Source organism: Melanerpes formicivorus, unplaced genomic scaffold (assembly GCF_026170545.1).
Source record: "Melanerpes formicivorus ecotype bairdi unplaced genomic scaffold, bMelFor1.0.p_v2 SCAF_34, whole genome shotgun sequence".
Taxonomy (NCBI): Eukaryota; Metazoa; Chordata; class Aves; order Piciformes; family Picidae; genus Melanerpes; species Melanerpes formicivorus.
In genome coordinates, this window is record NW_027142386.1 from 4,228,024 (window position 1) to 4,255,920 (window position 27,897).

A 27,897-nucleotide genomic window follows, 5' to 3' on the forward strand; every position below is an offset into this window, starting at 1 on the left:
CCCCACTTAACCCCCCCCCACCCCCCCCAACTTGGTTTTCATGCTTAATGTTTCCCCTAATCACCTTGTTGGCTCTAATTATGCCCTAATCATCTAATTATGCCCTAATTAATGATCAGAAATTAGTATTTTGATGACTTTTCCTCCTGATGGAGTGTGGGGGGGGGGAAAGGGTTGGAGCCTGGCACTCAGCACCCCCCTAAACACCCCCGCCCCCCCAATTTCATCCTTAATCCTCCCCTACTCAGCCTGTTGGGCCCTAATTATGCCCTAATCATCTAATTATGCCCTAATAGCGATCAGAAATTAGTACTTTGATGACTTTTCTCCTGATGGAGTGGGGGACAGGTTGGGAGTTGGCCACTCAGCCACCTCAGCCCTCCCCCTCCCCCCCCCCCCCAAAGGAATTGAGGTCTCTGAGACCTTAAAAGAGATCAAAAACAAAGCAAAAGATGCGAGGGGGGGGGAGGGGGACAGCACAATGAATTAATTAATACTACTAATGAAATCATTAAAGCCGTTCTCCACATCCCCCCACCCCCACCCCTCCATTGCCTTCTGGAGCAGCTGCTTTGCCCAAAAATAGCAAACAAGTTTTATAACTCCGGAAAAATGTGGAACAAACAAAAAAGAAACAGCCCAGGGAAGGAATATTTTTAGCTGCGGAAGGCGGCGCAGGGAGGGGAGGGGAGGGGAGGGAGGGGAGATGGGAAAGGAGGGAGGGGAAGGGCAGGAGGAGGAGGAGGAGGCTTGGAAGCTGAGTTTCTGCTCGTCTGGGGTTCCTGGAAGCTGTTCCTCCGCTTCTCAGCAGCCCTTCCAAAGCTTTGACCAACTTGGCTCCGGGCCCCAGGTTGTCCTCTGCGGCGGCTCGGCTCAAAGCTGCTTTGAGGGCTGGCAGCTTGAGGCGGAGGAAGGGAGGGGAGGGAAGTGGGGAGGAAGGAAGGAAGGGGGAAGGAGGAAGGGAGGGAGGAAGGAAGGGAGGAAGGTAAAGGGGAGGAGGAAGGAAAAGGGGAGGAGGAACGGGGGGGAAGGAAGGAAAAGGGGAGGAGGAAGGGGGGGAAGGGAGGAAAAAGGGGAGGAGGAGGAAGGGGGGGAAGGGAGGAAAAGGGGGAGGAGGAAGGGGGGGAAGGGAGGAAAAGGTGAGGAGGAAGGGGGGGAAGGGAGGAAAAGGGGAGGAGGAAGGGGGGGAAGGGAGGAAAAGGGGAGGAGGAAGGGGGGGGAAGGGAGGAAAAGGGGAGGAGGAAGGGGGGGGAAGGGAGGAAAAGGGGAGGAGGAAGGGGGGGGAAGGGAGGAAAAGGGGAGGAGGAAGGGGGGGGAAGGGGAGGAAAAGGGGAGGGGGGAGGAAGGGGGGGGAAGGGAGGAAAGGGGAGGAGGAAGGGGGGGGAAGGGAGGAAAAAGGGGGAGGAGGAAGGGGGGGAAGGGAGGAAAAAGGGGAGGAGGAAGGGGGGAAGGGAGGAAAAGGGGAGGAGGGAACAGGGGGGAAGGGAGGAAAAGGGGAGGAGGACAGGGGGGAAGGGAGGAAAAAGGGGAGGAGGAAAGGGGGGAAGGAAAGGGTGGAGGGTGGCACCTGGAGGCCCCTTCCAGCCCTGTGCTGCTCTGCCTCAGTTTCTCTTTTGGTTCCCCCTCCAACCCATTGAGACTGGCCGTGAGGAACAGGCTCTGCCCCGCGAGGGTGGTGCAAGACTGGGGCAGGATGCTGAGGGAGGTGGTTGGGGCCCCCCAGCCCTGGGGGTGAGGCTGGAGAGGGCTCTAGGGCTGGGTGCAGAGGGGTTGGCCTGGATGAGCTCTGCAGGTCCCTCCCAGCACAAACCACTCTGTGGTTTCTGGTAGGACCCAGAGGATGGAGCCAGGCAGGAGGAGGCTTTGGAAGCAGCAGCCAGCAGTGAGGAGAAAGAGGAGGAGGAAGCCTTCCTCGTCAGCCTCTACAAGTTCATGAAGGAGAGGCACACCCCCATCGAGAGGATCCCCCACCTGGGCTTCAAGCAGAGTATGTCCCAGCAGGACCACCACCAGCTGCTGCTGGCTGTGGCCATCACCACATCCCCCTGCCCCCCCGAGCCCCCATCTCCCCTTGCCCCTCCTGTCTCTCACCCTGGTGTCCCCCCTGACCTTGTGTCCCCCCAACCACCATGTCACCCTGACCTCTGCACCCTGGTGTCCCCCTTCCCCCTGACTCATGTCCCCCCAGCCCTCATCTCACCCTGACCTTCGTTGTCCCTCTGCCCCCTGCTGTCCCCCCGCTGCCCCCCACGCCCCCTGACCTGCAGCACCTCCCTGTTCCCAGTTAACCTCTGGAAGATCTACAAGGCAGTGGAGAAGCTGGGAGCCTACGAGCTGGTAAGGGAGGGCGGCCCGGGGTGCCAGGATGGCCTCTGGGTGCCAGGATGTTCCCCTGGGTGCCAGGATGGCCTCTGGGTGCCAGGATGTTCTCCTGGGTGCCAGGATGGCCTCTGGGTGCTGAGATTGTACTTGGGTGGCCCCCGAATGCCAGGATGTTCCCCTGGGTGCCAGGGTGGCTCCTGGGTGCCAGGATGTTCCCCTGGGTGCCAGGGTGGCTCCTGGGTGCCAGGATGTTCCCCTGGGTGCCAGGGTGGCTCCTGGGTGCCAGGATGTTCCCCTGGGTGCCAGGATGGCTTCTGAGCATCAGGATTTTTTCCTGGGTGCCAGGACACTCCCATGGGTGCCAGGATGGTCTCTGGGTGCTGGGATGTACCCCTGGGTACCAGGATAGGCTTCTGAGCACCAGGATCTTTTCCTGGGTGCTTGGATGTCCCCTGGGTGTGGGGCTGGCTCCTGAGCACTGGGCTGTGCCCCTGGGTGCCGGGGCTGTGCCCCTGGGTGCCAGGCTGGCTCCCAACCACCAGGCTGGCTCTCGAGCGCCGGGCTGTGCCCCTGGGTGCCGGGCTGTGCCCCGGGTGCCAGGCTGGCTCTCGAGCGCCAGGCCGTGCCCCTGGGTGCCGGGCCATGCCCCTGGGTGCCAGGCTGGCTCTCGAGCGCCAGGCTGTGCCCCTGGGTGCCGGGCCGTGCCCCTGTTTGCCATGCTGTGCCCCAGGTGCCAGGCTGTGCCCCTGGGTGCTGGGCTGTGCCCCAGGTGCCAGGCTGTGCCCCTGGGTGCCGGGCTGTGTCCCTGGGTGCCAGGCTGGCTCTTGAGCGCCAGGCTGTGCCCCGGGTGCCAGGCTGTGCCCCTGGGTGCTGGGCCGTGCCCCAGGTGCCAGGCTGTGCCCCTGGGCGCCGGGCTGTGCCCCTGGGCGCCAGGCCGTGCCCCTGGGTGCCAGGCTGTGCCCCTGGGTGCCGGGCTGTGCTCCTGGGCGCCGGGCTGTGCCCCTGGGTGCCAGGCTGGCTCCCAAGTGCCGGGCCGTGCCCCTGGGTGCCCGGCTGTGCCCCTGGGTGCCAGGCTGGCTCCCAAGTGCCGGGCTGTGCCCCTGAGCGCCAGGCCGTGCCTCTGGGTGCCAGGCTGTGCCCCTGGGTGCCGGGCTGGCTCTCGAGCACCAGGCCGTGCCCCTGGGTGCTGGGCTGGCTCTCGAGCACCGGGCCGTGCCCCTGGGCGCCAGGGCCGTGCCCCTAGGTGCCAGGCCGTGCCTCGCTCCCCCGCAGGTGACGGGGCCGGCGGCTCTGGAAGAACGTCTACGACGAGCTGGGCGGCAGCCCGGGCAGCACCAGCGCAGCCACCTGCACCCGGCGCCACTACGAGAGGTAGGGCCCCGGCCAGGGCTGCCCTCTGCCTGCCTCGCTCTCCCCTCCTGCTTCTCACTGCCCCCACCCCACAGGCTGGTCCTCCCGTACGTGCGGCACCTCAAGGGGGAGGAGGACAAACCCCTGCCCCCCAGCAAGCCCCGCAAGCAGTACAAGGCCTCCAGGGGCGGCCCAGCCCGGCGAGAAGGGCAGGAGGGCCAGGAAGGAGAAGAGCCAGGAGCAGGTGTGTGGGCATCATCACCCCCTGTCCCAGTGGGCATCATCACCCCCCTCCCCGTGGGCATCATCACCCCCCCTCCCCGTGGGCATCACCTCCCCTCCCCGTGGGCATCACCCCCTCTGAGGCAGCCCCAGAACCCCACTGCAGGGCTGGGGCTGTGCCAGGAGGGATGTGGCCGAGCTGGGAACTGCCCAGGGAGATGATGGAGTCCCAGCTAGGGAAGCATTCAAGGATCTCAGGGACAGGGTTTGGTGGCCAGGGGGGTGTTGAGTTGATGCTAGATTTAATCTGAGCAGGCTTTCCCAACCCCAACTACTCAATGATTCCAGCAATCCTCTGGCCATGGCACTTGGGGACAGGGGTGGGTGGCTGTGGTGGCATTGGGTTGATGGTGGACTGGGTGATCTCCAAGGGCTTTGCCCACCCAAGCCATTCAGTGGTGAGGAGCCCAAGGGCTGTGGACAAAGAAGAGTGCAGAGGGGCTGAGGGCAGCCAGAGATGGGGCTGGAGGGGACCCGAGGGCTGTGGCAGAGGCCAGCACCCACACCTTGACCCCCTTCTGCTTGCAGAGGCCTCCAGACAAGGTGAAGCCAGAGGATGCCAAGAATGTGGCAGAGCAGGGCCAGGTGGCTGAGGGAAGCTCCAGCCTGGTGGTGCCAGCCCCCAGCCCCTCAGGGGGGTGTCCCAGCACCTGCAGGCCCCACACTGAGACCTACAAGCGCCTTTTCTCCAGCTTCTACTCCAAAGGCAACCACCACATCATGTCTCCTCTGGCCAAGAAGAAGCTGCTGGCCCAGGTGAGCAAGGCTGAGTCCTTGCCCTGCCACAAACGCCACTGCCCCGAGGGCCAGCGGGCAGCGAGCCAGGCTGCCCACACGCCCCAGCCCCTCCGGCCACCCACCGGCCCCCACCTCCAGCAGCAGGAGAGTCCAGAGCCAGCAGGAGCTCAGGACCCAGCTGAGGGCAGTGGGAGCGAGGTAGGAGCCACCCCTGGTGGCAGAGAGACCCAAGGCTGCCCGCGGGCCGAGGACAGGCAGCAGGCCCCTGCCACCTTCACCGGCTGCTTCCACGCCTGCCGCAGCGAGGGGCTGAGGCCCCTGGGCTGCCACCCGCTCTGGGGGCACTGCTCCTGCCTGAAGGAGTGTTTGGAGCCATCTTCCAGCTTCCCACCATCCCCACCCGAGGAGCCTCAAGACCTGAGGAGCCAAGTGGGGCAGCGGTGGAGCGGGGACGGCCAGCGGGCAGCCGGCAAAGGCTGCTGGGTGACCCCCGGGGCCGCAGCGAGGGGCAAGCGCGGCCGCGAGGAGGAGGAGGAGGAGGAGGAAGAGGAGGATGATGAAGATGAGGAGGAGATGGTGTTTAGCCCCAGTGCCAAGCTAGGTGCCATCTCCCCCTTGCTGGAGGGCAGGGACAAGCGCAGCGGGGGCCTGGCCAAGCCCAAGGCGGTGGTGGCCAGCCCTGGGTACAGCCCGGGGGGGTACACGGGCGTGATGCTGCGCTTCCCCCTGAGCTTTGGCAACCCCCTGGAGCACCTCAAGAGCCAGGGGGTGCCAGTGCCCCCAGCCCTCTCTGCCCACCCCTTCATCATTCCTGCTTTCCCCAGCCCTTTGGTGACTGCCTCCACGCAGCCCCCCGAGCTCTGCCAGCCGCTGGCACCCGGCCCCGGGCACTACCCGGGGTCCTTCGAGGGCTCGCTGCGGCGCCAGCCCTACCCGGCAGCACCCTGGCACAGCCCTGCCAGCTCCAGCTCCCCCCATGTGTCAGCCTTCCACCACCATGCCAAGCTCTAGGAGCCATCCTGCTCTGGAGCAGCCCATGGAGAAGGGAGCTGGATGGGAAAGCACAGAGGCTGAGGTGGTGGTGGAGCTGTCAGCACTGGAGGGACCAGGAGGAGCCACCTCGGACCTTCTCCTTCCCACTGCTGGGGATAGGGCTGCTTGTCGCCTCCAGGGCTGTGGTGGGGCCTGAGCTGCCAGAGCCTGGGCTCCTCTCCATGTTATATCCATATCCATAAAGGCAAAGGGAGCCAAAGGAGGGGCTGGAGGTTTTCTCTTTCGCTGGAGGAGCCCTGGTGCAGCTGAGCCCAGAGCTGGTCCTTGCCCTGCTGCTGTGCCCAGGATGCTCCAGAGCTTCACTGCTTCACAGCACAGCCTGGGAAGACCTTGAGATGATGGAATCCAACCAGAGCCTGGCAGCTCCCAGGGCACCACCAACCCCTAGCCCTCAGCACCACATCTGCATGGCTTTGAAACCCCCCCAGGGATGGGGACTCCACCACTGCCCTGGGCAGCCTGGGCCAGGCCTTGACAGCCCTCAAGGGCAAGAAATTGTCCCTCATGGCCAACCTCAACCTGCCCTGGGGTGACCTGAGGCCATTTCCTCTTGTCCTGTCCCTTGTCCCTTGGCAGAAGAGCCCAACCCCCACCTGGCTCCAGCCTCCTGGCAGGAAGCTGTAGAGAGCCAGAAGGTCTCCCCTCAGCCTTCTCCAGGCTGAACAAGTGCAGGTCCCTCAGCTGCTGAGCAGCCCCAGAGGGGAGCTGAGCAATGCTCAGCAAGAGCTAAAGGAGCTGTGGGGGGCAAGAGGCTGGGGCCAGGCTCTGCTGAGTGGTGCCCAGGGCCAGGCCAAGGGGCAAGGGGCACAAAGTGGCAGCCAGGAGGTTCTGTTTGCCCCTGAGGAGAAAGTTGTTTGGTGTGAGGGTGCCGGAGGCCTGGAGCAGGCTGCCCAGAGAGGTTGTGGAGAGCTTCCAACCCCCCCTGGGCACTGTGCTGCTGGGCAGGATGCTGTGGGTGCCCCTGGTGGGGCAGGGGGGTTGGACTGGGTGAGCTCCAGAGCTTCCTCCCCATCTCCACCATTCCATCATCCAAGGTGTGGCTTCGCCTCACCCCATTGGCCTTGGCACATCCCCCCCAGCCTGGCCAAGTCCCTCTGCAGAGCATGCAGCAGCTCAACTCTGCCACCCAGCTCGGTGTCACCAAGGCAGGAGGCACTGAAGGACAACCAAACCCTTTTATTAAAGAGCAACAAAGGCAGAAGGCCATCCCCAGTGTCTGCCCCAGCCCCCCCGGGCCCTGGGGCTGCTCCTTCCACCCCACCCAGCCAAGCTTGGGCTTCTCCAGGTGCTGGGGGCATCATCCCTACAGCTGCTGGCTGTGGTGATGATGATGATGATGGAGAATGTGCCCAGGCTGGTGCCCAGCATTAGGAGCAGGGTGCCAGCTCCTCCTGGCAGCAAGTGGCTGCTAGCCAGAGCTTCTCTGGTGTAGGTGTTGGTGCTCCACCATGGATGGAACCCTCCTCGGGGGCTCCACTCCTGCCTTGCCCCCACTGTGTCCCAGAGGTCCACTGCCCTTCACTGCTGCCAGCAGTGAGGTGAGGATGAGGGTCTTGGGATGGACAGGGCTCACCTCTGAGCGTGGCACTGGTGAGGGTGCTGGCACTGGTGGGAGAGCTGGCAGAGGAGGCAGGCTGTGTGCCAGGCAGCTCCAGGGCACAGAGGTAGCCTCAGCCGTCACGGATTGGGTGAGCACAGCCAGCCTGGTGCCAGACCTGATGCACAGCAGCTCCCTGGGGCTGCTGCTGCTCACTGTGGGGAGGGGAGGAGTGCTCAGAGCCCGCGGGAGAGCCTCGGCCTCCCCCCCAGAGCCCCCAGGAGAGCCTCAGCCCCTCCCCCGGACCCCCCGAGCCCCCAGGAGAGCCTCGGCCTCCCCCCCCCCGAGCCCTCAAAGGAGCCCCAGCCTCTCTCCAGATCTCTCTGGGGAGCCCCAGCCTCTCTCCAGATCCCGCTGGGGAGCCCCAGCCTCTCTCCAGATCCCTCTGGGGTGCCCCAGCCTCTCTCCAGATCCCTCTGGGGAGCCCCAGCCTCTCTCTAGATCCCTCTGGGGTGCCCCAGCCTCCGCCCAGATCCTGCTGGGGAGCCCCAGCCTCTCTCTAAATCCCGCTGGGGAGCCCCAGCCTCTCTCCAGATCCCGCTGGGGAGCCCCAGCCTCTCTCCAGATCCCTCTGGGGTGCCCCAGCCTCTCTCCAGATCCCTCTGGGGAGCCCCAGCCTCTCTCTAGATCCCTCTGGGGTGCCCCAGCCTCCGCCCAGATCCTGCTGGGGAGCCCCAGCCTCTGCCCAGATCCCTCTGGGGAGCCCCAGCCTCTCTCTAAATCCCGCTGGGGAGCCCCAGCCTCTCTCCAGATCCCTCTGAGGAGCCCCAGCCTCTGCTCAGATCCCGCTGGGGAGCCCCAGCCTCTGCTCAGATCCCGCTGGGGAGCCCCAGCCTCTGCTCAGATCCCTCTGGGGAGCCCCAGCCTCTGCTCAGATCCCTCTGGGGAGCCCCAGTCTCCCTGGGCCTGGATCAGCAATGGTGTGGCCAGCAAGCCCTGCTGGTGGTGACCCACCTCCAAAAGGAGACCTTGACTGAACAGCTACAAGCCCAAGGTGAGCTAAGCTGGTTCCAGCTGCACAGCAGTGAGAAAGAGCAGGAGCTGAGGACCTCCCCCACTACCCCCAACCCCTACAGGGCCCAGCCTCACACCAGGGCATCCAAGGGCCAGAAATGGTGCTCTGAAGAAGGCTCCAGCCAGCACAACCAAGCCCTCTTTCTGCCTCAGCAGGCAGGGCACAGATGCTCCACAGGCAGCTCTCCACCCCCCACCAAACCCTGGCACTGCCAAGCAAACCTTGGAGCTTCACCCCCACGCTGATCCCAGCTCTGCCAGCCTGCCTGGAGATCCCTTGGAGCAGCAGCAGTGTGCCATGGAGCACAGCCCACCCTGCCACCAACTGCCACCAAGGTGACCCGGGGCTTCTTAACCACTGCCCTGCAAAGCCCCTGGCTGTGGAGCCTCAAAGTGGATCACCCCCATGAGAGAGGCCTCCAAGCCCCCCCCCAAAGAGAGAGGCCTCCAAAGGCTCCCCCCGCAAAGAGAGAGGCCTCCAAGGGGCTCCCCCCCCAAAGAGAGAGGCCTCCAAGGGCTCCCCCCCCAAAGAGAGAGGCTTCCAAGGCCCCCTCCCCAAGAGAGAGGCCTCCAAGGCCCCCTCCCCAAGAGAGAGGCCTCCAAGGGCTCCCCCCCCAAAGAGAGAGGCCTCCAAGGAGCTCCCCCCCCCAAAGAGAGAGGCCTCCAAGGGGCTCCCCCCCCCCAAAGAGAGAGGCCTCCAAGGGGCTCCCCCCCCCAAAGAGAGAGGCCTTCAAGGGCTCCCCCCCCAAAGAGAGAGGCCTCCAAGGCCCCCCCAGATGACCCCAAGCACACCTTCCCCACAAGAGCTCCATCTCCCCTGCTGGGGTAGGAGGGTCAGCAGCAGCCCAGGGGGCAGCAGGAGGGGGCAGCAGGAGGGGGGCAGCAGGAGGGGGGCAGCAGGAGGGGGCAGCAGGAGGGGGCAGCAGTTACCTGAGGGGCCTGGGTCTGCATGGGCTGCTCCTCCAGCTGGGGCTGCACAGTGCCCATGGTGGCCTGGCTCAGGGTGCTCACCCTGCTGGGCTGCCCACGCAGCGTCACAGTGATGGTGGTTGGGGCCTTCAAGCCTAGAGGGGGCAGGAGGGAGATGTCCCTGAGACATGGAGGCTGTGGGCCCCAGCCAGAGGTGCAGGAGGAACCTCTCAGCCATCAAAGGCACCTGCTCAGGTACCCCCACTGGGCACAGCTCATGAGGCAGAAAAGCTTTGGAGAGCTTGGTCTTGGGGTGATGGAGTGCTCCAGGGGCCTGCACCTCATGGATGCCATTGAGCCATGGAATTGTTTGGGTTGGAAGAGAGCTTTTAAGATCACTGAGTCCAACCTTTCACCCAGCACTGCCAGGGCACCACCAACCCACAGCCCTCAGCACCACATCTCCACAGCTCAGAAACCCCTCCAGGGATGGGGACTCCATCACTCTCCTGGGCAGCCTGGGCCAGGCCTGGGCAACCCTCAAGGGCAAGAAACTGTTCCTCATGTCCAACCTGAACCTCCCCTGGGGCAACTTGAGGCCATTTCCTCTTGTTCTATCCCTTGGGAGCAGAGCCCAACCCCCACCTGGCTCCAGCCTCCTCTCAGGGAGAGAGCCAGAAGGTCTCCTTCCAGCCTCACCTTCTCTAGGCTTAACACCCCCAGCTCCCTCAGCTGCTCCTCCCCAGCTCTGTTCTCCAGACCCTTCTCCACCTTCCTTGCCCTTCTCTGGCCCTGCTCCAGCCCTCAAAGTCCTCCTGGCAGTCAGGAGCCCAACCCTGAGCCCAGCCCTCAAGCTGTGGCCTCCCCAGTGCCCAGCCCAGGGGCACCATCCCTGCCCTGTTCCTGCTGCCCACTCCACTGCTGCTCCAGGCCAGGTGCCTTCTCCCTCACCTGCTGCCTGGTTGGAGATCTGGGCCAGGCCAGGGAGGCTGCTGGCCAGCTTTGCCAGGCCCCCATTGGTCAGCAGCTGGTGAATGGCTGTGGGCTTCCCACTGGCTGAGGCTCCCAGGGACAAGGAGGTGGCGACAGGGATGGTGCGGACGATGGTGCCAGTGCCGGTGGTCATGGCACTCAGGCTCTGCAGAGGGGCAGGGCTCTTCACAGCTGAGCTCTGGAAGGAGAAGCAGAAGCAGTGAGTGCCTAAAGGGCAATGTGAAGTCTGGAGGTCACAGCCTCTCCCTCCTGCAGAAGCTGGAGGTGGGAAGGCAGCTCTGGAGCTCACCCAGTCCAACCCCCCTGCCCCACCAGGGGCACCCCCAGCAGCTTGCCCAGCAGCACAGTGCCCAGGGGGGGTTGGAAGCTCTCCACACCAGCAGACTCCACAACCTCTCTGGGCAGCCTGCTCCAGGCCTCCAGCACCCTCACACCAAACAACTTTCTCCTCAGGGGCAAACAGAACCTCCTGGCTGCCACTCTGTGCCCCTTGCCCCTTGGCCTGGCCCTGGGCACCACTCAGCAGAGTCTGGCCCCAGCCTCTTGCCCCCCACAGCTCCTTCAGCTCTTGCTGAGCATTGCTCAGCTGCCCTCTGGGGCTGCTCTTCTGCAGGCTCTCAGCCCCAGGGCTCTCAGCCTTTGCTGCTCCCAGAGCTGCTCCAGGCCCCTCAGCAGCTTCCCAGCCTCCCCTGGACTCCCAGCAGTTTTTTGCCCCTCTGCAACTGGGGAGCCCAGAGCTGGAGCCAGGACTGCAGCTGTGTCCTCACCAGGGCTGAGCAGAGGGTCAGCAGAACCTCCCTTGCCCTGCTGCCCACACTCTTCTTGATGCCTCTCAGGACACCCTTGAGGCCTTCTTGGCCACCAGGGCACACTGCTGGCTCCTGGACATTATGTTCAGCTCCAGCTCACACCTACCCTCCCTGGAGGTGTTCAAGGCCAGGCTGGATGAGACCTTGAGCAATCTGGGCTGGGGGGAGGCGTCCCTGCCCACGGCAGGGGGGTTGGAGCTGGATGGTCTGGGTCAGAAGAGCCTTTGAAGACCATTCTCTGAGTCTCTGAATCTCTCCTGCTCCCAGAGCAGACAGCTTCCATCCATCTCCTAGCACCTTCTCCCTCTCAGCTTCCCTGCAGGGAGGGATCTGCAAGGCCAGCAGTACCTGCACTGGAGACGCCGCTGCAGCCACGCTGGCAGGCAGGGACGAGGACTTGGTGCCAATGTCCTGCAGGCTGAAGCTCAGCCCTTGCAGCAGGCTGCTGGCAGAGGCTGCTCCTGGGTAGGGGGGGAATAAAACAAACCAAAAGAGGCAAGAGGAAAGAAATCAGGCTTGGAGCATTCCCAGCCCTGCCACACGACCTGCTGTGGGTTGGTGGAGACCCTCCCAGCTGCTCCACACCCCTCTGGAGGTGGGGAGATTCAGGCTGGAGGTGAGGAGGAGGTTCTTCCCCATGAGAGTGGTGAAGGCCTGGAATGGGTTGTCCAGGGAGGTGGTTGGGGCCCCAGCCCTGGAGGTGTTTAAGCCCAGGCTGGATGAGGCTCTGGCCAAGCTGATCTAGTGTGGGGTGTCCCTGCCCATGGCAGGGGGGTTTGGGCTGGATGATCCTTGTGGTCCCTTCCAACCCTGACTGCTACTATGATACTCTCACTGCTGCAGCCACACAGGAGCTTGGTGGTGGAGCTGAGGAGCAGCAGGAGGTTGGGTTTGGATCTCAGGGAGTAATTGGCCACAAGCAGGGAGCCCTCTGCTGCCCCAGCCCAGTGCCGCAGAAAGCGACCTCAGCCAACCCCAGAGCACAGCAGGGAAAGCAAGAGAGAGAGGCTCCAGCACCACCCCCCGGCCCTGAACTTGGTTTTACCTTCTCCACCGACAAGAGGGACGCAGAGGGGCAGGTACCTTGGAGGGTGCTGGCCGGCTGGGCTGGCAGCCCATGGCTGCTGCTGGCCACCAGCCGGCTCTGCAGGGCGTGGAACGCGCTGGGCGCCGTGCTGGGGATGAGGGCTGAGGCAGCAGGGCTGCTGCAGGAGCTTTCTGCTGCTGAGCTCAGCCTGCAAAGCCAGAAGAGCAAAGAGTCACCTCAGAGAGAAGCCACCCAGGGCAAGGCCGGGTGGTTTGCCAGCAGGCTGTCACTGGGCTCCAGCGAGCCAGCAGGACTCCAGGAAGGCTCAGGCAGGGAGGTTGGGAAGCTAAAACACCCAAAGCAAGAGAGGTTGCCCTGTGGGCACTGCAGCAGCTGCAAGAGGGAACACCCAGGGCAAAGCCATTCCCAGGACCCCAGCATGGGGTGGGTGGGAAGGGAGCTCTGGAGCTCATCCAGTCCAAGCCCCCCTGCCCCACCAGGGGCACCCCCAGCAGCTTGCCCAGCAGCACAATGCCCAGGGGGGGTTGGAAGCTCTCCACACCAGCAGACTCCACAACCTCTCTGGGCAGCCTGCTCCAGGCCTCCAGCACACTCACACCAAACAACTTTCTCCTCAGGGGCAAACAGAACCTCCTGGCTGCCACTTTGTGCCCCTTGCCCCTTGGCCTGGCCCTGGGCACCACTCAGCAGAGCCTGGCCCCAGCCTCTTGCCCCCCCCAGCTCCTTTAGCTCTTGCTGAGCATTGCTCAGCTGCCCTCTGGGGCTGCTCTTCTGCAGGCTCTCAGCCCCAGGGCTCTCAGCCTTAAACTGGAATTGAGCTTCTCAGAGGTGTGCACCAATGGAGGTGATGCAGGAGCTGTGCCCCTGAAAGGAGGCTGGAGCCAGGTGGGGGTTGGGCTCTTCTCCCAAGGAACAGGACAAGAGGACATGGCCTCAAGTTGCCCCAGGGCTGCTTTAGGTTGGTCTTGAGGAATAATTTCTTCCCCATGAGGTTTTCTAAGGCCTGGCCCAGGCTGCCCAGGGCAGTGGTGGAGTCCCCATCCCTGGAAGGGTTTGAAAGCCCTGGAGCTGTGGTGTTGGGGGCCATGGGCTGGTGGTGCCCTGGCAGTGCTGCATTAAGGGTTAGACTTGACCCTTTGGTCTCTTCCAGCCAAAAGCTCTCTGTGATTCCATAACTCTGGCAGACCTCAGTCCCCCCCCAAGACAGAGTTGAGCCAACTCAGACTGGGAAACCAGACAGGAAGAGCCCCAGAGCCGCCACACCTTCAGCTCTCATCCACCTCTGCCAGCCTCAGCCTCAACTGCTGCTGGAGCAACGTTCTGAGGAGCCTCCAGCTGCCCAGGTGACAGCAGTCAGAAGAGAGCAGGAAGCTGCAGAGGCAGGAGCCACCCCAGGCTGCAGCTCCCCATGGGAAGCCTGTCCCCAAGCCCCAGAGCTGGACTCACTTGGGGGTGGTGAGCAGTCCTGACAGCTCCTTTGCGCCTGCCACAGCGTGGCCCACGGCCATGGGCAGCGGCTTCCCAGCGACCACTGCAAGAGAGAACAGAAGGACTCTCACTGCCCTGCTCCACCAGCCTGCCTCTGGGCTCCCCCACCTCTCACCAGACCCCTCACAGGGCTCAGCCTGCAGAGCACCTTCTGAAGGAAGCCTCCAGGAACAGATGCCCCTGAGGGATGGAAGCACCAAACCTCCACCAACACAAGCCCCCGAGGAGCACCAAACCCCCACCAGCACAAGCTCCTGAGGAGCACCAAACCTCCACCAACACAAGCTCCTGAGGAGCACCAAACCCCCACCAGCACAAGCTCCTGAGGAGCACCAAACCCCCACCAGCACAAGCTCCTGAGGAGCACCAAACCTCCACCAGCACAAGCTCCTGAGGAGCACCAAACCTCCACCAGCACAAGCTCCTGAGGAGCACCAAACCCCCACCAGCACAAGCTCCTGAGGAGCACCAAACCCCCACCAGCACAAGCTCCTGAGGAGCACCAAACCTCCACCAGCACAAGCTCCTGAGGAGCACCAAACCTCCACCAGCACAAGCTCCTGAGGAGCACCAAACCCCCACGAGCACAAGCCCCTGAGGAGCACCAAACCCCCACCAGCACAAGCCCCCAAGGGATCAGGAACATCAAACCTCCACCAACACAAGCTCCTGAGGGATGGAAGCACCAAACCTCCACCAGCACAAGCTCCAGAGGAGCACCAAACCTCCTCCTGAGGAGCACCAAACCTCCACCAACACAAGCTCCTGAGGGGTGAGGAGCACCAAACTTCCACCAGCACAAGCTCCTGAGGAGCACCAAATCTCCACCAACACAAGCTCCTGAGGGATGGAAGCACCAAAGCTCCACCAACACAAGCCCCTGAGGGATGGAAGCACCAAAGCTCCACCAACACAAGCTCCTGAGGAGTACCAAACCTCCACCAGCACAAGCCCCTGTTGGATGGAAGCACCAAACCTCCACCAACACAAGCCCCTGAGGGATGGAAGCACCAAAGCTCCACCAACACAAGCTCCTGAGGGGTGAGGAGCATCAAACAGAGCAGAGCTGGCAGCAGAAATGAAGGAGATGCTGGTGTGGAAGTGTAAGGCCAGCTGGGGTGGAAGGACTCAGGTCTGGAATCTCTCAGCACACATCTCAAGCCCTCAGCACCAAATCCAAAGCTACCTCCATCAATCTTCCCCCCTAAGCCATCCTGGCACAGCTCCCCCACCTTGGCCCATCAGGTGGGCCAGGGCTGGCCACCAGTGGTGGCTCTTGGAGGCCCTTGACAAAGCACACAGGGGAGGCAGGACTGAGAGGATGTGTTTATTGTCACGTCTGGGGGGTACAAGTGCACTGATCCCGCTGTGCCCCTGGGCCAACAGGGGACCTCTGCCTCTGCTCTGTCCATCAGTCAGCTCCTGGCTGTGGAAAGAAGTAAAGGAAGATTAAAAGAAAAGGGGACCTGGACCTGCCAGTGCTGCACTGCCTGGAGCCAAGCTAACAATGGGCTGGACCTGGAGCTCTGGGCTGCAACATGAGGACAGGGCCAAGGGCTGGGCCCTGCCCTTCGGGCACAGCAACCCCAGGAAGGCTCCAGGCTGGAAAGTGCCTGGTAGGGAAGGCCCTGGGGGTGCTGGGTGCCAGCAGCTGGAGAGGAACCAGGGGGTGCCCAGGTGGCCAAGAAGGTCACCAGCAGCCTGGCCTGGAGTGGGCAGCAGGAGCAGGGCAGGGATGGTGCCCCTGGGCTGGGCACTGGGGAGGCCACAGCTTGAGGGCTGGGCTCAGGGTTGGGCTCCTGACTGCCTGGAGCAGGGCCAGAGAAGGGCAAGAAAGGTGGGGAAGGGTCTGGAGAAGAGGGCTGGGGAGGAGCAGCTGAGGGAGATGAGCCTGGAGCAGAGGAGGCTGAGGGGAGACCTCCTGGCTCTCTCCAAGTCCCTGAAAGGAGTCTGGAGCCAGGTAGGGGCTGGCAACAGGACAAGAAGAAACGTTCTCAGGTTGCCCCAGGGGAGGTTTAGGTTGGACTTGAGAAGAAGCTTCTTGACTGGAAGGGTTCTCAAAGCCTGCCAGAGGCAGAGAATGGTTGGAGTGGATGACCTTGAAGGGCTTTTCCAACCCAAACAATTCTGTGGTTCTTGGGTTCCAAGCATCATTCTCTGGCTCCAGGTGACCAAAGCTCCTGGAGTCCTTTGCAAAGGCTGAAGGGGATGAAGATGGAGCACTTCAGCCCTCCTTGGGCTGCAGGGACCTCTGCAGCACTCCTGCTGCAGAGCCGGGTGAGGAGCTGGGCTCTGGCCGCCCGTGGTGCTGTGGCAGACTTCAGGCCCAAGGGGGAGCAGCAGAACCAGGTGTTCAGCTGAATCACCAAGCCTGGAGGCATGGAGGTCTTCCAGAAGAGGAACATCGCTGCCATCCTCAAGCAGGAGCATGTTCCAGGTGAAAGCAGGCAGCAGAAATGAGGAGCAGCTGAGGGACCTGGGGTTGTGGAGCCTGGAGGAGGCTGAGGGGAGACCTCATTGCTTCCTACTGCTCCCTGGAAGGAGGCTGGAGCCAGGTGAGGGTTGGTCTCTCTTCTCCCAAGGAGCAAGGGACAGGAGAAGAGGAAATGGCCTCAAGTTGCCTCAGGGGAGGTTTAGGTTAGGAGAAACTTTGCTCCTGCAGGAGTGGTCAGGGATTGTCCCAGGCTGCCCAGGGAGGTGGTGGAGTCCCCAGCCCTGGAGGTGTTCCATAAGCCTGTGGCCATGGCACCTGGGGCCATGGTCTGATGGCCATGGTGGTGCTGGGTTGATGTTGGACTGGATGACCTCAGAGAGCTTTCCCAACCAGAACACTCCTGTGACTACAAGGTCCTCCAGGACCAGAGTCCTGCTTCCAGCAGCAGCTCAGTGCCTCAGAGGAAGGCGAGAGCTTCACCTTGCAGCTCACCAGGCTGGGGGCAAGGCTTCCTCTGGAGCAGCCCCAACAGCAAACAAGAGGCTCCTGCCCTGCTCCTGATGCTGCCAGCCCCCAGCACTGCCCCACCAGCCCCAGCCTCCCTCACTGCTTGAGCCTTCATCCATTTCCTGCTCCACAAATCCACCACAGCTCCCTCCCCTCCCCTCCCCACGTTGTGGTGGCCCTGGAGGAGCAGGTCTGGGCACAGCCACCACCACCCTGCCAGGAGCCAGGCAAGAGCAACTCACTTTCAGGCTGGGTGCTGAGGGCTGCTCCTGTGGTGTCAGCAGAAGGGACAATGGTCACCTTGATTTTGGCTCGTTTGGAGGCCTTGCTGCACTGGGGTGGGCTGGGAGGTTGGTGCCTCTTGAGTGCTGTCCGTCCATCATCTTTGTCACCCCCTTCCAAGTGCTCTGAGGGGACTGGAACTAGGGGGACACAGAAGGAGCTGTCTGAACATCCAGGGTTGATGGCTCCGGGTTGAGGCTGCTCCACCGCATGCTGCAGGGAAGGAGGAGGAGGAGGGACACACGGCCATGCACAGCTTCCACAGCTCCCTCCATGCCAGCCAAGCAGCAGGAACTCCTCCTCTTCACCACCCAACGCTGACTTCTGCCCGCCCTGAGCTGCTGGGTGAGGGGCAAGGGTTTGGCTCAGCTTCTGCAGCGAAGGAACAAGGGCTGCTCACAGCCCCAGCAGGGCAACGCAGGTGGTTCCAAAGCGTGGCACAAGCAGTCAGGCCCCTTGGCTGTCCCAGGTTTCCAGGAGAAGGGCTGAGGGTGCAGAGCCATTGCAGAGCTGGTGCAGGAGCAGTGGGATGGGAGGTCACCAGAGGTGGCTGTCACTTGGCCCCTCCGGGGCGGCCCTCGGGGGGCAGGACGGAAGCGCAGGGTCGTGAGAGGCACCAAGCGAAGCAGCTGGGAGCGCAGGAGGGGCTGCAGCAGAGCCCCAGCAGGGGGACACTGAGGGCTGCAGAAGGTCCAGAGAAGGGCAACGAAGCTGGGGAAGGGTCTGGAGAACAGGGCTGGGGAGGAGCAGCTGAGGTGTTGAGCCTGGAGAAGAGGAGGCTGAGGGGAGACCTTCTGGCTCTCCCCAGCTCCCCGAGAGGAGGCTGGAGCCAGGTGGGGGTTGGGCTCTTCTGCCAAGGAACAAGGGGATAAGATGAGAGGAAATGGCCTCAAGTTGCCCCAGGGCTGGTTGAGGTTGGCCATGAGGAACAATTTCTTGCCCTTGAGGGTTTTCAAGGCCTGGCCCAGGCTGCCCAGGGCAGTGGTGGAGTCCCCATCCCTGGAGCAGTTCCAAAGCTGTTAGGAGCCGTGGTGCTGAGGGCCATGGGTTGGTGGTGCTCTGGCAGTGCTGGGTTAATGCTCTTGACTTGATCATCTTCAAGGTCTCTTCCAACCAAACCATTCTGTGCTTCCATCATTCTCTACCCTACACTGCTACTGCCAGGAGATGAACCCCAAGCTGAGCCTCCTCTTCCACACCAACACCTCCTTTTGCTCCATGTCCTTGACCCTTCCCATCCACATCATCCAGCCCAGGGCAGAAGCTCCCTGGGGACATCCAAAACAAGTCCAAGAGGAGCCACAACAGGCACCTCCAGGCAGCCCAGGGACCAACCACAATCAGGAGCTGCCAGACCCTGCCCAGGTGCTCTCCACAGGTCCCCCACCACTGATGCACCATCATCTGGCCCCAGTTTCACCTGGGTGCTCTGGGTTGAAGTGAAGGCACAGACCCATGGTGGGAGGACATGCTGGGGAGAGCTGAGCCAGCTCACTCCCTCCTGACAGGTGATCCTAGGTGCTCTAGATGATCTTTGGGATCCCTTCCAACCAACAGAAGCTCCTGGCCCCCAGACAAGCACCCAGAGAAGCTCCTGGCCCCAGGCAAGCAGCCAACTTGCTGTGCTGCTTCCAAGTGCCACCAGCCAAGCAGGAGAATGGAACAGCTCATGCACAGGTGTTGTGTCCCTCAAAGCATCAGTGAGCAGTGACCCAACGTCCCTCTGTGTCCCCACTGCATCACAGAGGGGTCTGCTTCCCCAGGAGGGGCTGGCTGCACCTTAAGGAGGAGCATCCTGCTCCCAGCTCAAGGAGTGAAGGCTCAGAGATCTTAACCAGCTTTCAGTCCCACCAAAAGGTAGCCCAGGCTGGTGTCAGCCCCTCCACATCTCCCCACCAGCAAGGTCACAACCACTGTGGTTCCTTCTCCCCAGCAGATGCTGGGTGGGAGGACTCTGGCTATGTGCAGGGCTCCACACTTGCTCCCAGACTGACATCACTGTGTGGGGAGAGGATAAAAGAAGGCTCCAGGGAGAAAGAAACCTTCAGAACACCCAGCTGGGGCCAACATTTGGCTCAGCAGTTTGTCACCTTGTTTCCAGACCTGCAGTTTGGACTCTGGTTTGTGTTCAGAGCAAGCAGGAAGCCTGCAGCTCAGGAGTCTCCACACAAGGTGCCAAGACACCTCCAGCTTCCCTGCCCCCAGCACTTGCTGAGGCAAAGCAGTGAGGAGCTGCAGAGAGCCAGCTCTCACCCACATCAAAGCTCTCAGCACCCTGGGGTCACCCAAAGGCAGAAGTGACACCTGCACACCACCTCCTGTCATGGACTGCAGCCTCTCTCCTAATCCCAGCTCCACACAGCTCCACTGCCACTCCACACGTGGCCAGAGCTACACTGTGAGTGTCTCACCCCTCAATCCCCAGAGCTCCACACACACCAAGCTCCACCTCACTGTGAGCTCCAGCTCCCAACATGAGAGACCACAGAGCTGCAGGCCACTCACCTCCACAGGTCTCCTGCTCCAGGCAGTGTCCATCTCCCACCACATCATCTCTCCCTCACCCCTCAGCATCTCTCCACCTCCCTCAGGCCAGGAAATGCTGCTCCACATGCCCACACCTGCCCCTTCCAAGTCACTCAGCAGTCCCTTGTTTCTGCCTCCATGTGTTTGGATGCTCCACCAACACACATGTGGTCTCTCAGCCTGCTGGCCATGTTCCCTTCTCAGCTCTGCCACAGGAAAGGGTCAAACTGATGACCTCAAAACGTTGTCCAGAGAATTTTAGGCCAGCTGGCTGTCAGAGGACACAGCTCCCAAGAAGAGGATTCACCCACTGGAGCTGGGGAGAAGCTCAGGGCTGATGAAGCTCAGAAGCTCATCAGTTAGTGCTCTCAGCAGGTTGGTTTGCTTTAGCTTCAAACACAGCAACCAGGCAGCAAAAAAAGCAGGGGGACAAGGGCACCTGTTGGGCCACATGCCCAGACCAGCAGAAGGAAGGAGGAAGATGATGAAAGAATGTAGCAGAGACAGAGAGGAGGAAGGAGATGGAGTGAGAAGTGAGGAGATACTCACCAAAGAGACATGAAGAGGTGCCAGGAGGAAGAGCTTTCCTGCCCAGCATGTTTTGTTTCAGAAAAGCAGCAAACTGAGCTGAAATGAATCAGAGAGAATTACAGATCACAGCTCTGAGGGGGACAGGGACCTGTGGGGACACCACTGCCACCCTTGAACAGAGCCCTAGGAGCAGGCAGGGAGCCCTGGAGAGCATCATCCTGCCACAGAGACCAAGGAGCAGGCAGGGAGCTCTGGAGAGCATCATCCTGCCACAGAGCCCTAGGAGCAGGCAGGGAGCTCTGGAGAGCATCATCCTGCCACAGAGACCCTGGAGCAGGCAGGGAGCTCTGGAGAGCATCATCCTGCCACAGAGACCAAGGAGCAGGCAGGGAGCTCTTGAGGGCATCATCCTGCCACAGAGACCAAGGAGCAGGCAGGGAGCTCTGGAGAGCATCATCCTGCCACAGAGACCCTGGAGCAGGCAGGGAGCTCTGGAGAGCATCATCCTGCCACAGAGACCTAGGAGCAGGCAGGGAGTTCTGGAGAGCATCATCCTGCCACAGAGACCTTGGAGCAGACAGGGAGCTCTGGAGAGCATCATCCTGCCACAGAGACCAAGGAGCAGGCAGGGAGCTCTGGAGAGCATCATCCTGCAACAGAGACCAAGGAGCAGGCAGAGAGCTCTGGAGAGCATCATCCTGCCACAGAGACCAAGGAGCAGGCAGGGAGCTCTGGAGAGCATCATCCTGCCACAGAGCCCTAGGAGCAGGCAGGGAGCTCTGGAGAGCATCATCCTGCCACAGAGACCAAGGAGCAGGCAGGGAGCTCTGGAGAGCATCATCCTGCCACAGAGACCAAGGAGCAGGCAGGGAGCTCTGGAGAGCATCATCCTGCCACAGAGACCAAGGAGCAGGCAGGGAGCTCTGGAGAGCATCATCCTGCCACAGAGACCTTGGAGCAGGCAGGGAGCTCTGAAGAGCATCATCCTGCCACAGAGACCAAGGAGCAGGCAGGGAGCTCTGGAGAGCATCATCCTGCCACAGAGACCTTGGAGCAGGCAGGGAGCTCTGAAGAGCATCATCCAGCCATGGGACACAACAGAAACATGGCATCTCCTTTGCTCCAGCACTGGCAGTGGCTTTATCCCAGTTTGTCCCTCTCCAGCCCCACAGCCATGGGGAAGAGGCCCAGCTCTCAAGGGATGAAGGCAGGCAGGGCCAGTCTGACCCAGCAGGTGCACCAAGAAGCTGAAAGCAGCTGGGAGATGTTCAGCCAGCACATCCCTGCCCAGCTACAGCCACAAAACACAGGCCACAAGCAGCAGAGCTCCTGTCCAAACCAGGCACCCCCTGCTCCTGCTGTCTAGAAGCTTCCTCCCTCAACCCCAACAACAAAGGGATCCATTTCTCTAGGCCAGGGTCTCAGATCCAAGCTTCAGCCTCTCTCTGAGGGACAGAAAGATTTCACACTGTTGGAGAAGACAAGAAGCAGCCTGGCCAGGTCTGTCTTGAGAGAAGACACAAGAGAAGGGAGATGGAGAACGCCCATTTGCCAGAAGAGATCATCAACATCATCAACCAAACCACCACCACCAGACTGAAGCTGCACCCTATGGTTTTCAACCAGCATCCAAGAGGGCATAAAACCAGCCCCAGCTCAACCTGGTTTGCTCTTCAGAGCAGGTTATCCACAGCCACTTGCTCCAAGATGACCCTGTAAATCCCAGCTCCACTGGTTCAACCACAACCCAACAGCCTCAACCACAACTCAACAGCCTCAACCATCTCCTGAGCACCTCCAGTCACCTTCCCTGCATGGGGATGAGACACCAAAGAGGCTCAGGCTGGAGAAGACCCAGAGTGCCTCATGTGGATGGAGTCAAGCAGAGCAAGTCAAACTCCTCCCCTGTGACCAGCAGCAAGGCTCCAGGAGCTGCAGGAACATCAATTCCAACCTAACCTTGACCCTGCTGCCTCCAGGTGAGAGGGACAGAGATGGAGAAAAAGTGTCACAGGGAGCATGGAATTCAGGACAGGACTCAGAAGACCAAAACTGAGACAGGTCAGGATAGACAAAGACCAAAAATCCAGAGGCTAAGAGGGAGGGAAAGCTGCAGAGCATTACCTTGTGCCTGCTTGTGTGCCAGGACAGCATCCATCCTCTGCACCTGCCTCTTGAGCAGCTGTGTGGTGCCCATGGGGCTGGGCTTCTGGATGGAGGACACAGCAGCAATCTTTGTCTTGGGGCTTGAGGTAGGGCTGCTGGAGACACTGGACAAGTCCTGAAAGAAGAGGAGAAACATCCCTTAGCCTCTTCATTCACACAGCCCCAGTCTGGGGAGAGGTGGGAAGGGAGCTCTGGAGCTCACTCAGTCCAAACCCCCTGCTCCAGCAGGGCACCCCCAGCAGCCTGCCCAGCAGCACAATGCCCAGGGGGGGTTGGAAGCTCTCCACACCAGCAGACTCCACAACCTCTCTGGGCAGCCTGCTCCAGGCCTCCAGCACACTCACACCAAACAACTTTCTCCTCAGGGGCAAACAGAACCTCCTGGCTGCCACTTTGTGCCCCTTGCCCCTTGGCCTGGCCCTGGGCACCACTCAGCAGAGCCTGGCCCCAGCCTCTTGCCCCCCACAGCTCCTTTAGCTCTTGCTGAGTATTGCTCAGCTCCCCTCTGGGGCTGCTCTTCTGCAGGCTCTCAGCCCCAGGGCTCTCCCAAGGCTGCTCCAGGCCCCTCAGCAGCTTCCCAGCCTGCCCTGGACTCTCTCCAGTACTTTACTGGCCCTCTGCAACTAGGGAGCCCAGAGCTGGAAACAGGACTCCAGATGTGGCCTTATCAGGGCAGAGCAGAGGAGCAGGAGAACCTCCCTCACCCTACTGCCCATAGTCTTCTCCATGCCCCCCAGGACACCATTGAGACCTTCTTGGCCACTGGGACACACTGCTGGCTCCTGAGCACCTTGTTGTCCCCCAACCCTCCCAGCTCCTCCTTCTAGGGCTGCTTCCCAGCAGGCTCCCCCTCCCCTGTCCTGCTGCAGGAGGTTGGTGCTCCCCACAGGCAGGACTCTGCACTTGCCCTGCTTGAACTTCGTAAGGTTCCCCTCCACCAGCTCTGCAGCCTGGCCAGGGCTCACCGATGGCAGCACAGCATGAAGGGATGTCAGCCACCCCTACCAGTCTGGCACCAAACTGGCTGAGGCTCCCTCTGCCCCTTCATCCAGGAGATGCTGAACAAGCCTGGCCCCAGTCATGACCGCGGGGGAACACCAGGGCCAGCGCAGGGGGTTCATGGTTCCCTCCGGGCTATAACTCTGAGCACAGCACCACTGAGCTAGAGCAGATCTGCTCCTGAAGGTTCAGCTGCCCCACAGCGAACCCTTAGTCCCTCCCTATGCTTTCATTCCCCTCTTCAAACTTTCCCCACACCCCTCAGCAGCACAACAGCATCTTGACACTGGCCACAGGCGCGGGCACGCCGGCCTCACATGTGAGTACACAGGCCCCACGCACCGGCACGCCGGCCTCACACGCAAGTACACAGGCCCCACATGTGATCACACCGGCCTCACACGCAAGTACACAGGCCCCACGCGTGATCATGCCGGCCTCACACGCAAGTACACAGGCCCCATGCGTGATCATGCCGGCCTCACACACGAGTACACAGGCCCCACGCGCCGGCACGCCAGCCCCCAGCACGAGTATACAGGCCCCAGGCACAGGCATGCCGGCCCCCAGCATGAGTATACAGGCCCCACGAGCGGGCACGCCAGCCCCCATGCACGGGCACACCAGCGTCACACGCACAGGCATGCCGGCCCCCACGTGCGACCATGCTAGCCCCAAGCACAAGTATACAGGCCCCACGCACGGGCACCCTGGCCTCACATGCGCCGGCACCTCGGCCTCACACAGGGGCACGCCAGGTCCCACGCATGATCACACCGGCCTTACATGCGCGGGCACCCCAGCCCCCACACGCGGGCACCCCGGCCTCACACAGGGGCACGCCAGGTCCCACGCGTGATCACACCGGCCTTACATGCGCGGGCACCCCAGCCCCCACACGCGGGCACCCCAGCCTCACACAGGGGCACGCCAGGTCCCACGCGCGATCACGCCGGCCTTACACGCGCGGGCATGCCAGCCCCCACACGCAGGCACCCCGGCCTCACACAGGGGCATGCCAGGTCCCATGCGTGATCACACCGGCCTTACATGCGCGGGCATGCCAGCCCCCACACGCGGGCACCCCGGCCTCACACAGGGGCACGCCAGGTCCCACGCACGATCACGCCGGCCTTACATGCGCGGGCATGCCAGCCCCCACACGCGGGCACCCCGGCCTCACACAGGGGCATGCCAGGTCCCACGCACGATCACGCCGGCCCCAAGCTTGAGTATACAGGCCCCACACGCGGGCACGCCAGCCTTACATACGCCGGCATGCTGGCCCCCACGTGTGGGCACGCCGGCCCCAAGCATCCCCAGGTCCCCAGAGGAGTTCCCACCTCGGAGCCGGAGGGCGAGGCTGGCACTTTGGCTGCAGGTGAGGCAGGCCTGCTGCTCCTCTCGGGAAGCTCAAAGGACAGGTCCCTCCTGGAGCAGTCCCTTGGCTTCTTCTTCTTCTCAGCATCCAGGTCGCGGGGGTCAGAGCCCGAGTGGCTCTCTGCTCGCGTGAGGACTCCCGTCAGGAAGTCAGCGATTTCATCCTGGCAGTGGGGAGAGAGTTGGACCAAGCAGTTGGAAGGAGATTCCCCAGGCGACACAGGGATTTGTTGCCATGGAATGATTTGGGCTGGAAGGGACCTTAGAGCTCATCCAGTTCCAACCCCCTGCCATGGGCAGGGACACCTCCCACCAGTCCAAGCTGCTCAAGGCCTCATTCAGCTTGGCCCTGAACACCTCCAGGGAGGGGACATCCACAGCCTCCCTGGGCTCTTAGGTTGAACAGTCCCCAAAAGGAACCCTAAAACCTCCCCAAGAGCTTGGCTTTCTCAGGGCAGCTCCTCAGCTGAGAGGCCAGGCTGAGAGAGTCGGGGCTGTGCAGCCTGGAGAAGGCTCCAGGGAGACCTCCTGCTGGCCTTGCAGTGCTCAAAGGGGCCAAGAAGAAAGCTGGGGACAGACTTTTGAGCAGAGTCTGCTGTGGCAGGACAAGAGGTGATGGTTTGAACTCAAAGAGGGAGATTCAGAGTGGAGAGAAGGGAGAGACGTTTGACACTGAGGGTGGGGAGAGCCTGGCCCAAAAGCTGCCAGAGAGCTGAGAGCTGCCCCATCCCTGGCACCAGTGCAGGTCAGGTTCTCTGGGGCTGTGAGCAACCTGCTCTGGTTGGGGATGTCCCTGCTGGCTGCTGGGGGTTGGATTGGATGAGGTTTAGAGTTTCCTTCAACACAAACCAGTCTGAGATACTCCACTGCCTGCAGACACACAGCACAGAACTGTGATGGTTTCTCCAGCAGCTGCCAACCTGCTGCCCCAGACAGGTGGTCTGGAGAGACCACAACTTGGTCAGCTGTGCTCCCAGGAAGCTCTCATTTCTCCTCCTGGACACAGCCAGCCACTTCCAAACCCCATTCAGGGCATAGAGCACCTTCAATCCAACCCATCCAGGCAGCAAGGTTAGAGCTGGTGATCACCAAGACACTTCAGCACAGGTGCTTGGAAGAGCTGAGGTGAAGAAGGAAGGTTCCTCTGCTTACCTGGATGCATCTGTCCACCATACTCTGGGTCAGGCCTTCTGACTTCTTTTTGGCTTTGCTTATCCTAATAGAAACCCAACAGATGGATGTCACTCCTCTGCTCTTCCACTTTCACACTCCCGACATCCTTTGTCACCTAACCCAAGCTCCCTTCCCCAGTTAGCCACAGAGGAAGGCAAAAGCCAGCTCCATCAGCTCTCCACTCAAACAATGTCCACTCCCAAGAGGTGCTGAGGGGAGGCCCAGCATCCCAAAGCCCTCTGAGGAGCAGAACTGATGTTTCCTTCCCTCCAGAGCTCTGGCTTCACACCCAGGATCAGACTTTGAAGCTGATTGCTTTCCTCTCCTTCACTGATTACCCCCTACTAGAGATCTCAACTACTCCTGGGTCCACCTTCAGCATCAGACCAGCCCTACCCTCCTGAACAACCTGCTCAGGCCTCTCAGAGACTCAATGATGTTGGAAAAGACCTTCAAGATCACCCACTCCAACCATTAACCCTCCTCTACCAAGTCCACCACCAAACCATGTCCCTCAGCAACACATCCACACAGCTTTGAAACACCTCCAGGGGTGGGGACTCCACCACCTCCCAGTTTTTTCCAGCCACTCACAAGAGGGACAGGAGAACAAGTTCCAAAGTTCACTGAAGCCCTGAGGGCCTCTTGCTTCCTACATCTACCACCTCCCTGGGCTGAGGCTTGGGGTTCTTCAGCCTGGAAAAAAGAGGAGGCTGAGGGGAGACCTTCTGGCTCTGTACAACTCCTTGAGAGGAGGCTGAAGCCAGGTGGGGGTTGGGCTCTTCTGCCAAGGAACAAAGGACAGGGTAAGAGGAAATGGATTCAGGCTGCACCAGAGGAGGATTAGGTTGGACACTGGAAGAAACTTCTTCACTTGAAGGGTTCTCAAAGCCTGGAACAGGCTGCCCAGGGAGGTGACACACTGGCTGGACTCGGTGATCTTAAAGGTCAGTTCCAGGTCCCTCTCAGCTGCTCCTCACCAGACCTACCTCCTGCCCCTCAAAGTCCTTCTGGCAGTCAGGAGCCCAACCCTGAGCCCAGCCCTCAAGCTGTGGCCTCCCCAGTGCCCAGCCCAGGGGCACCATCCCTGCCCTGCTCCTGCTGCCCACTCCAGGCCAGGCTGCTGGTGACCTTCTTGGCCACCTGGGCACCCCCTGGCTCCTCTCCAGCTGTTGATAATGAGCACCCCCAGAGCCTGTCCCACTGGGCACTTTCCAGCCACACTGCCCCCAGCCTGAAGCCTTCAAGGGGCTGTTGTGACCAAAGAGCAGGACCCAGCCCTTGGCCTCTATCCACCAGACCAGATCCTGAATACCAAAGCTGCCCTTGGTGGAGCATTTTTGTGCACTTCCCACGTTGCTTCAGAACGAAGCTTGAGGGCTTCTTTGTACACAGCACACTCAGACCTTGCCCAGGGCTGCTGAGAAGGCAGCAGGCAGCTGAGGGAGCCTCACCTGAGGCTGTCATCTGCTCCTCCCACCACCACCATGCTGTTATCAGCTCGGATTTTCTCCCTGAAATCCTCCATGGCCTCGACGTTGGACTGGAGGGAATTCTGCCCCACGACGAAGAGGACAGGGGTCTTCATCTCCAGGAGAGGGTCATCCACGTCCTGCAAAGGCAAAGGCAGCTGCCAGCTGGCAGGATTGAGCCAGCACAAGGAGCCTTTGGAGCTGAATGAAAGGAGGATTTCCCAAATGGGCCCATTTGGGCTCCACAGCCATCGGGCCAAGCTCTCCCCTCTGCTCCGGGCTGACACGGGCAGCAAGTGACCCACACAGAAGACCTCAGGAAGGAGGTGCAAAACCACCTCACAGCAGAGCCAGGCAAGCACAGGACTGCCTGTGCCCTGGGCTGCACTCCCACTGCAAGGCACAACTCCTCTAATCAACAAAACCCCCAAAGAAACAACAAAAATCACACACAGAGTCCCCCAAAGCTCTTCCAGCTCCCACTGGGCTTCCAGGCCCAACTCCAGGAACCACCCAGAGAAAAACCCAAACAATTCACACACAGAGTCCCCCAAAGCTCTTCCAGTTCCCCCTGGGCTTCCAGGCCCAGCTCCAGGAACCACCCAGAAGAAAACCCAAACAATTCACACACAGAGTCCCCCAAAGCTCTTCCAGCTCCCACTGGGCTTCCAGGCTCAGCTCCAGGAACCACCCAGAGAAAAACCCAAACAATTCACACACAGAGTCCCCCAAAGCTCTTCCAGCTCCCACTGGGCTTCCAGGCCCAGCTCCAGGAACCACCCAGAGAAAAACCCAAACAGTTCACACACAGAGTCCCCCAAAGC

The 27,897-nt window shown here is 61.5% G+C and overlaps 2 protein-coding genes across 4 annotated transcripts in view; one reads left to right on the forward strand and one right to left on the reverse strand.

Moving 5' to 3' along the window:
• The window catches only part of ARID5A (AT-rich interaction domain 5A), a 15,838-nt gene extending 9,894 nt beyond the window's left edge, over positions 1-5,944 (forward strand). Inside the window, exons 3-7 of the mRNA XM_068156151.1 lie at positions 1,831-1,987; positions 2,285-2,337; positions 3,408-3,693; positions 3,768-3,916; positions 4,483-5,944. Of these exons, the coding sequence (XP_068012252.1) occupies positions 1,831-1,987; positions 2,285-2,337; positions 3,408-3,693; positions 3,768-3,916; positions 4,483-5,703 (1,866 nt within the window). The 3' untranslated portion in view covers positions 5,704-5,944. The remainder of the gene's footprint in view (positions 1-1,830; positions 1,988-2,284; positions 2,338-3,407; positions 3,694-3,767; positions 3,917-4,482) is intronic.
• A 1,465-nt stretch (positions 5,945-7,409) lies between these two features.
• The window catches only part of KANSL3 (KAT8 regulatory NSL complex subunit 3), a 29,958-nt gene continuing 9,470 nt past the window's right edge, over positions 7,410-27,897 (reverse strand). The window contains exons 10-21 of one of the 3 annotated variants that reach the window (XM_068156550.1): positions 27,056-27,213; positions 25,581-25,644; positions 24,392-24,592; positions 22,008-22,164; positions 19,902-19,979; positions 16,787-16,966; positions 13,562-13,646; positions 12,151-12,302; positions 11,416-11,528; positions 10,217-10,436; positions 9,287-9,420; positions 7,410-7,497 (exon numbers count right to left, since the gene is read on the reverse strand). In XM_068156550.1, the coding sequence (XP_068012651.1) occupies positions 7,495-7,497; positions 9,287-9,420; positions 10,217-10,436; positions 11,416-11,528; positions 12,151-12,302; positions 13,562-13,646; positions 16,787-16,966; positions 19,902-19,979; positions 22,008-22,164; positions 24,392-24,592; positions 25,581-25,644; positions 27,056-27,213 (1,545 nt within the window). In that variant the 3' untranslated portion in view covers positions 7,410-7,494. Of the gene's footprint in view, positions 7,498-9,286; positions 9,421-10,216; positions 10,437-11,415; positions 11,529-12,112; positions 12,303-13,561; positions 13,647-16,786; positions 16,967-19,901; positions 19,980-22,007; positions 22,165-24,391; positions 24,593-25,580; positions 25,645-27,055; positions 27,214-27,897 lie in introns of those variants that run through there. The other 2 variants (XM_068156551.1, XM_068156552.1) reach the window with 2 other exon arrangements.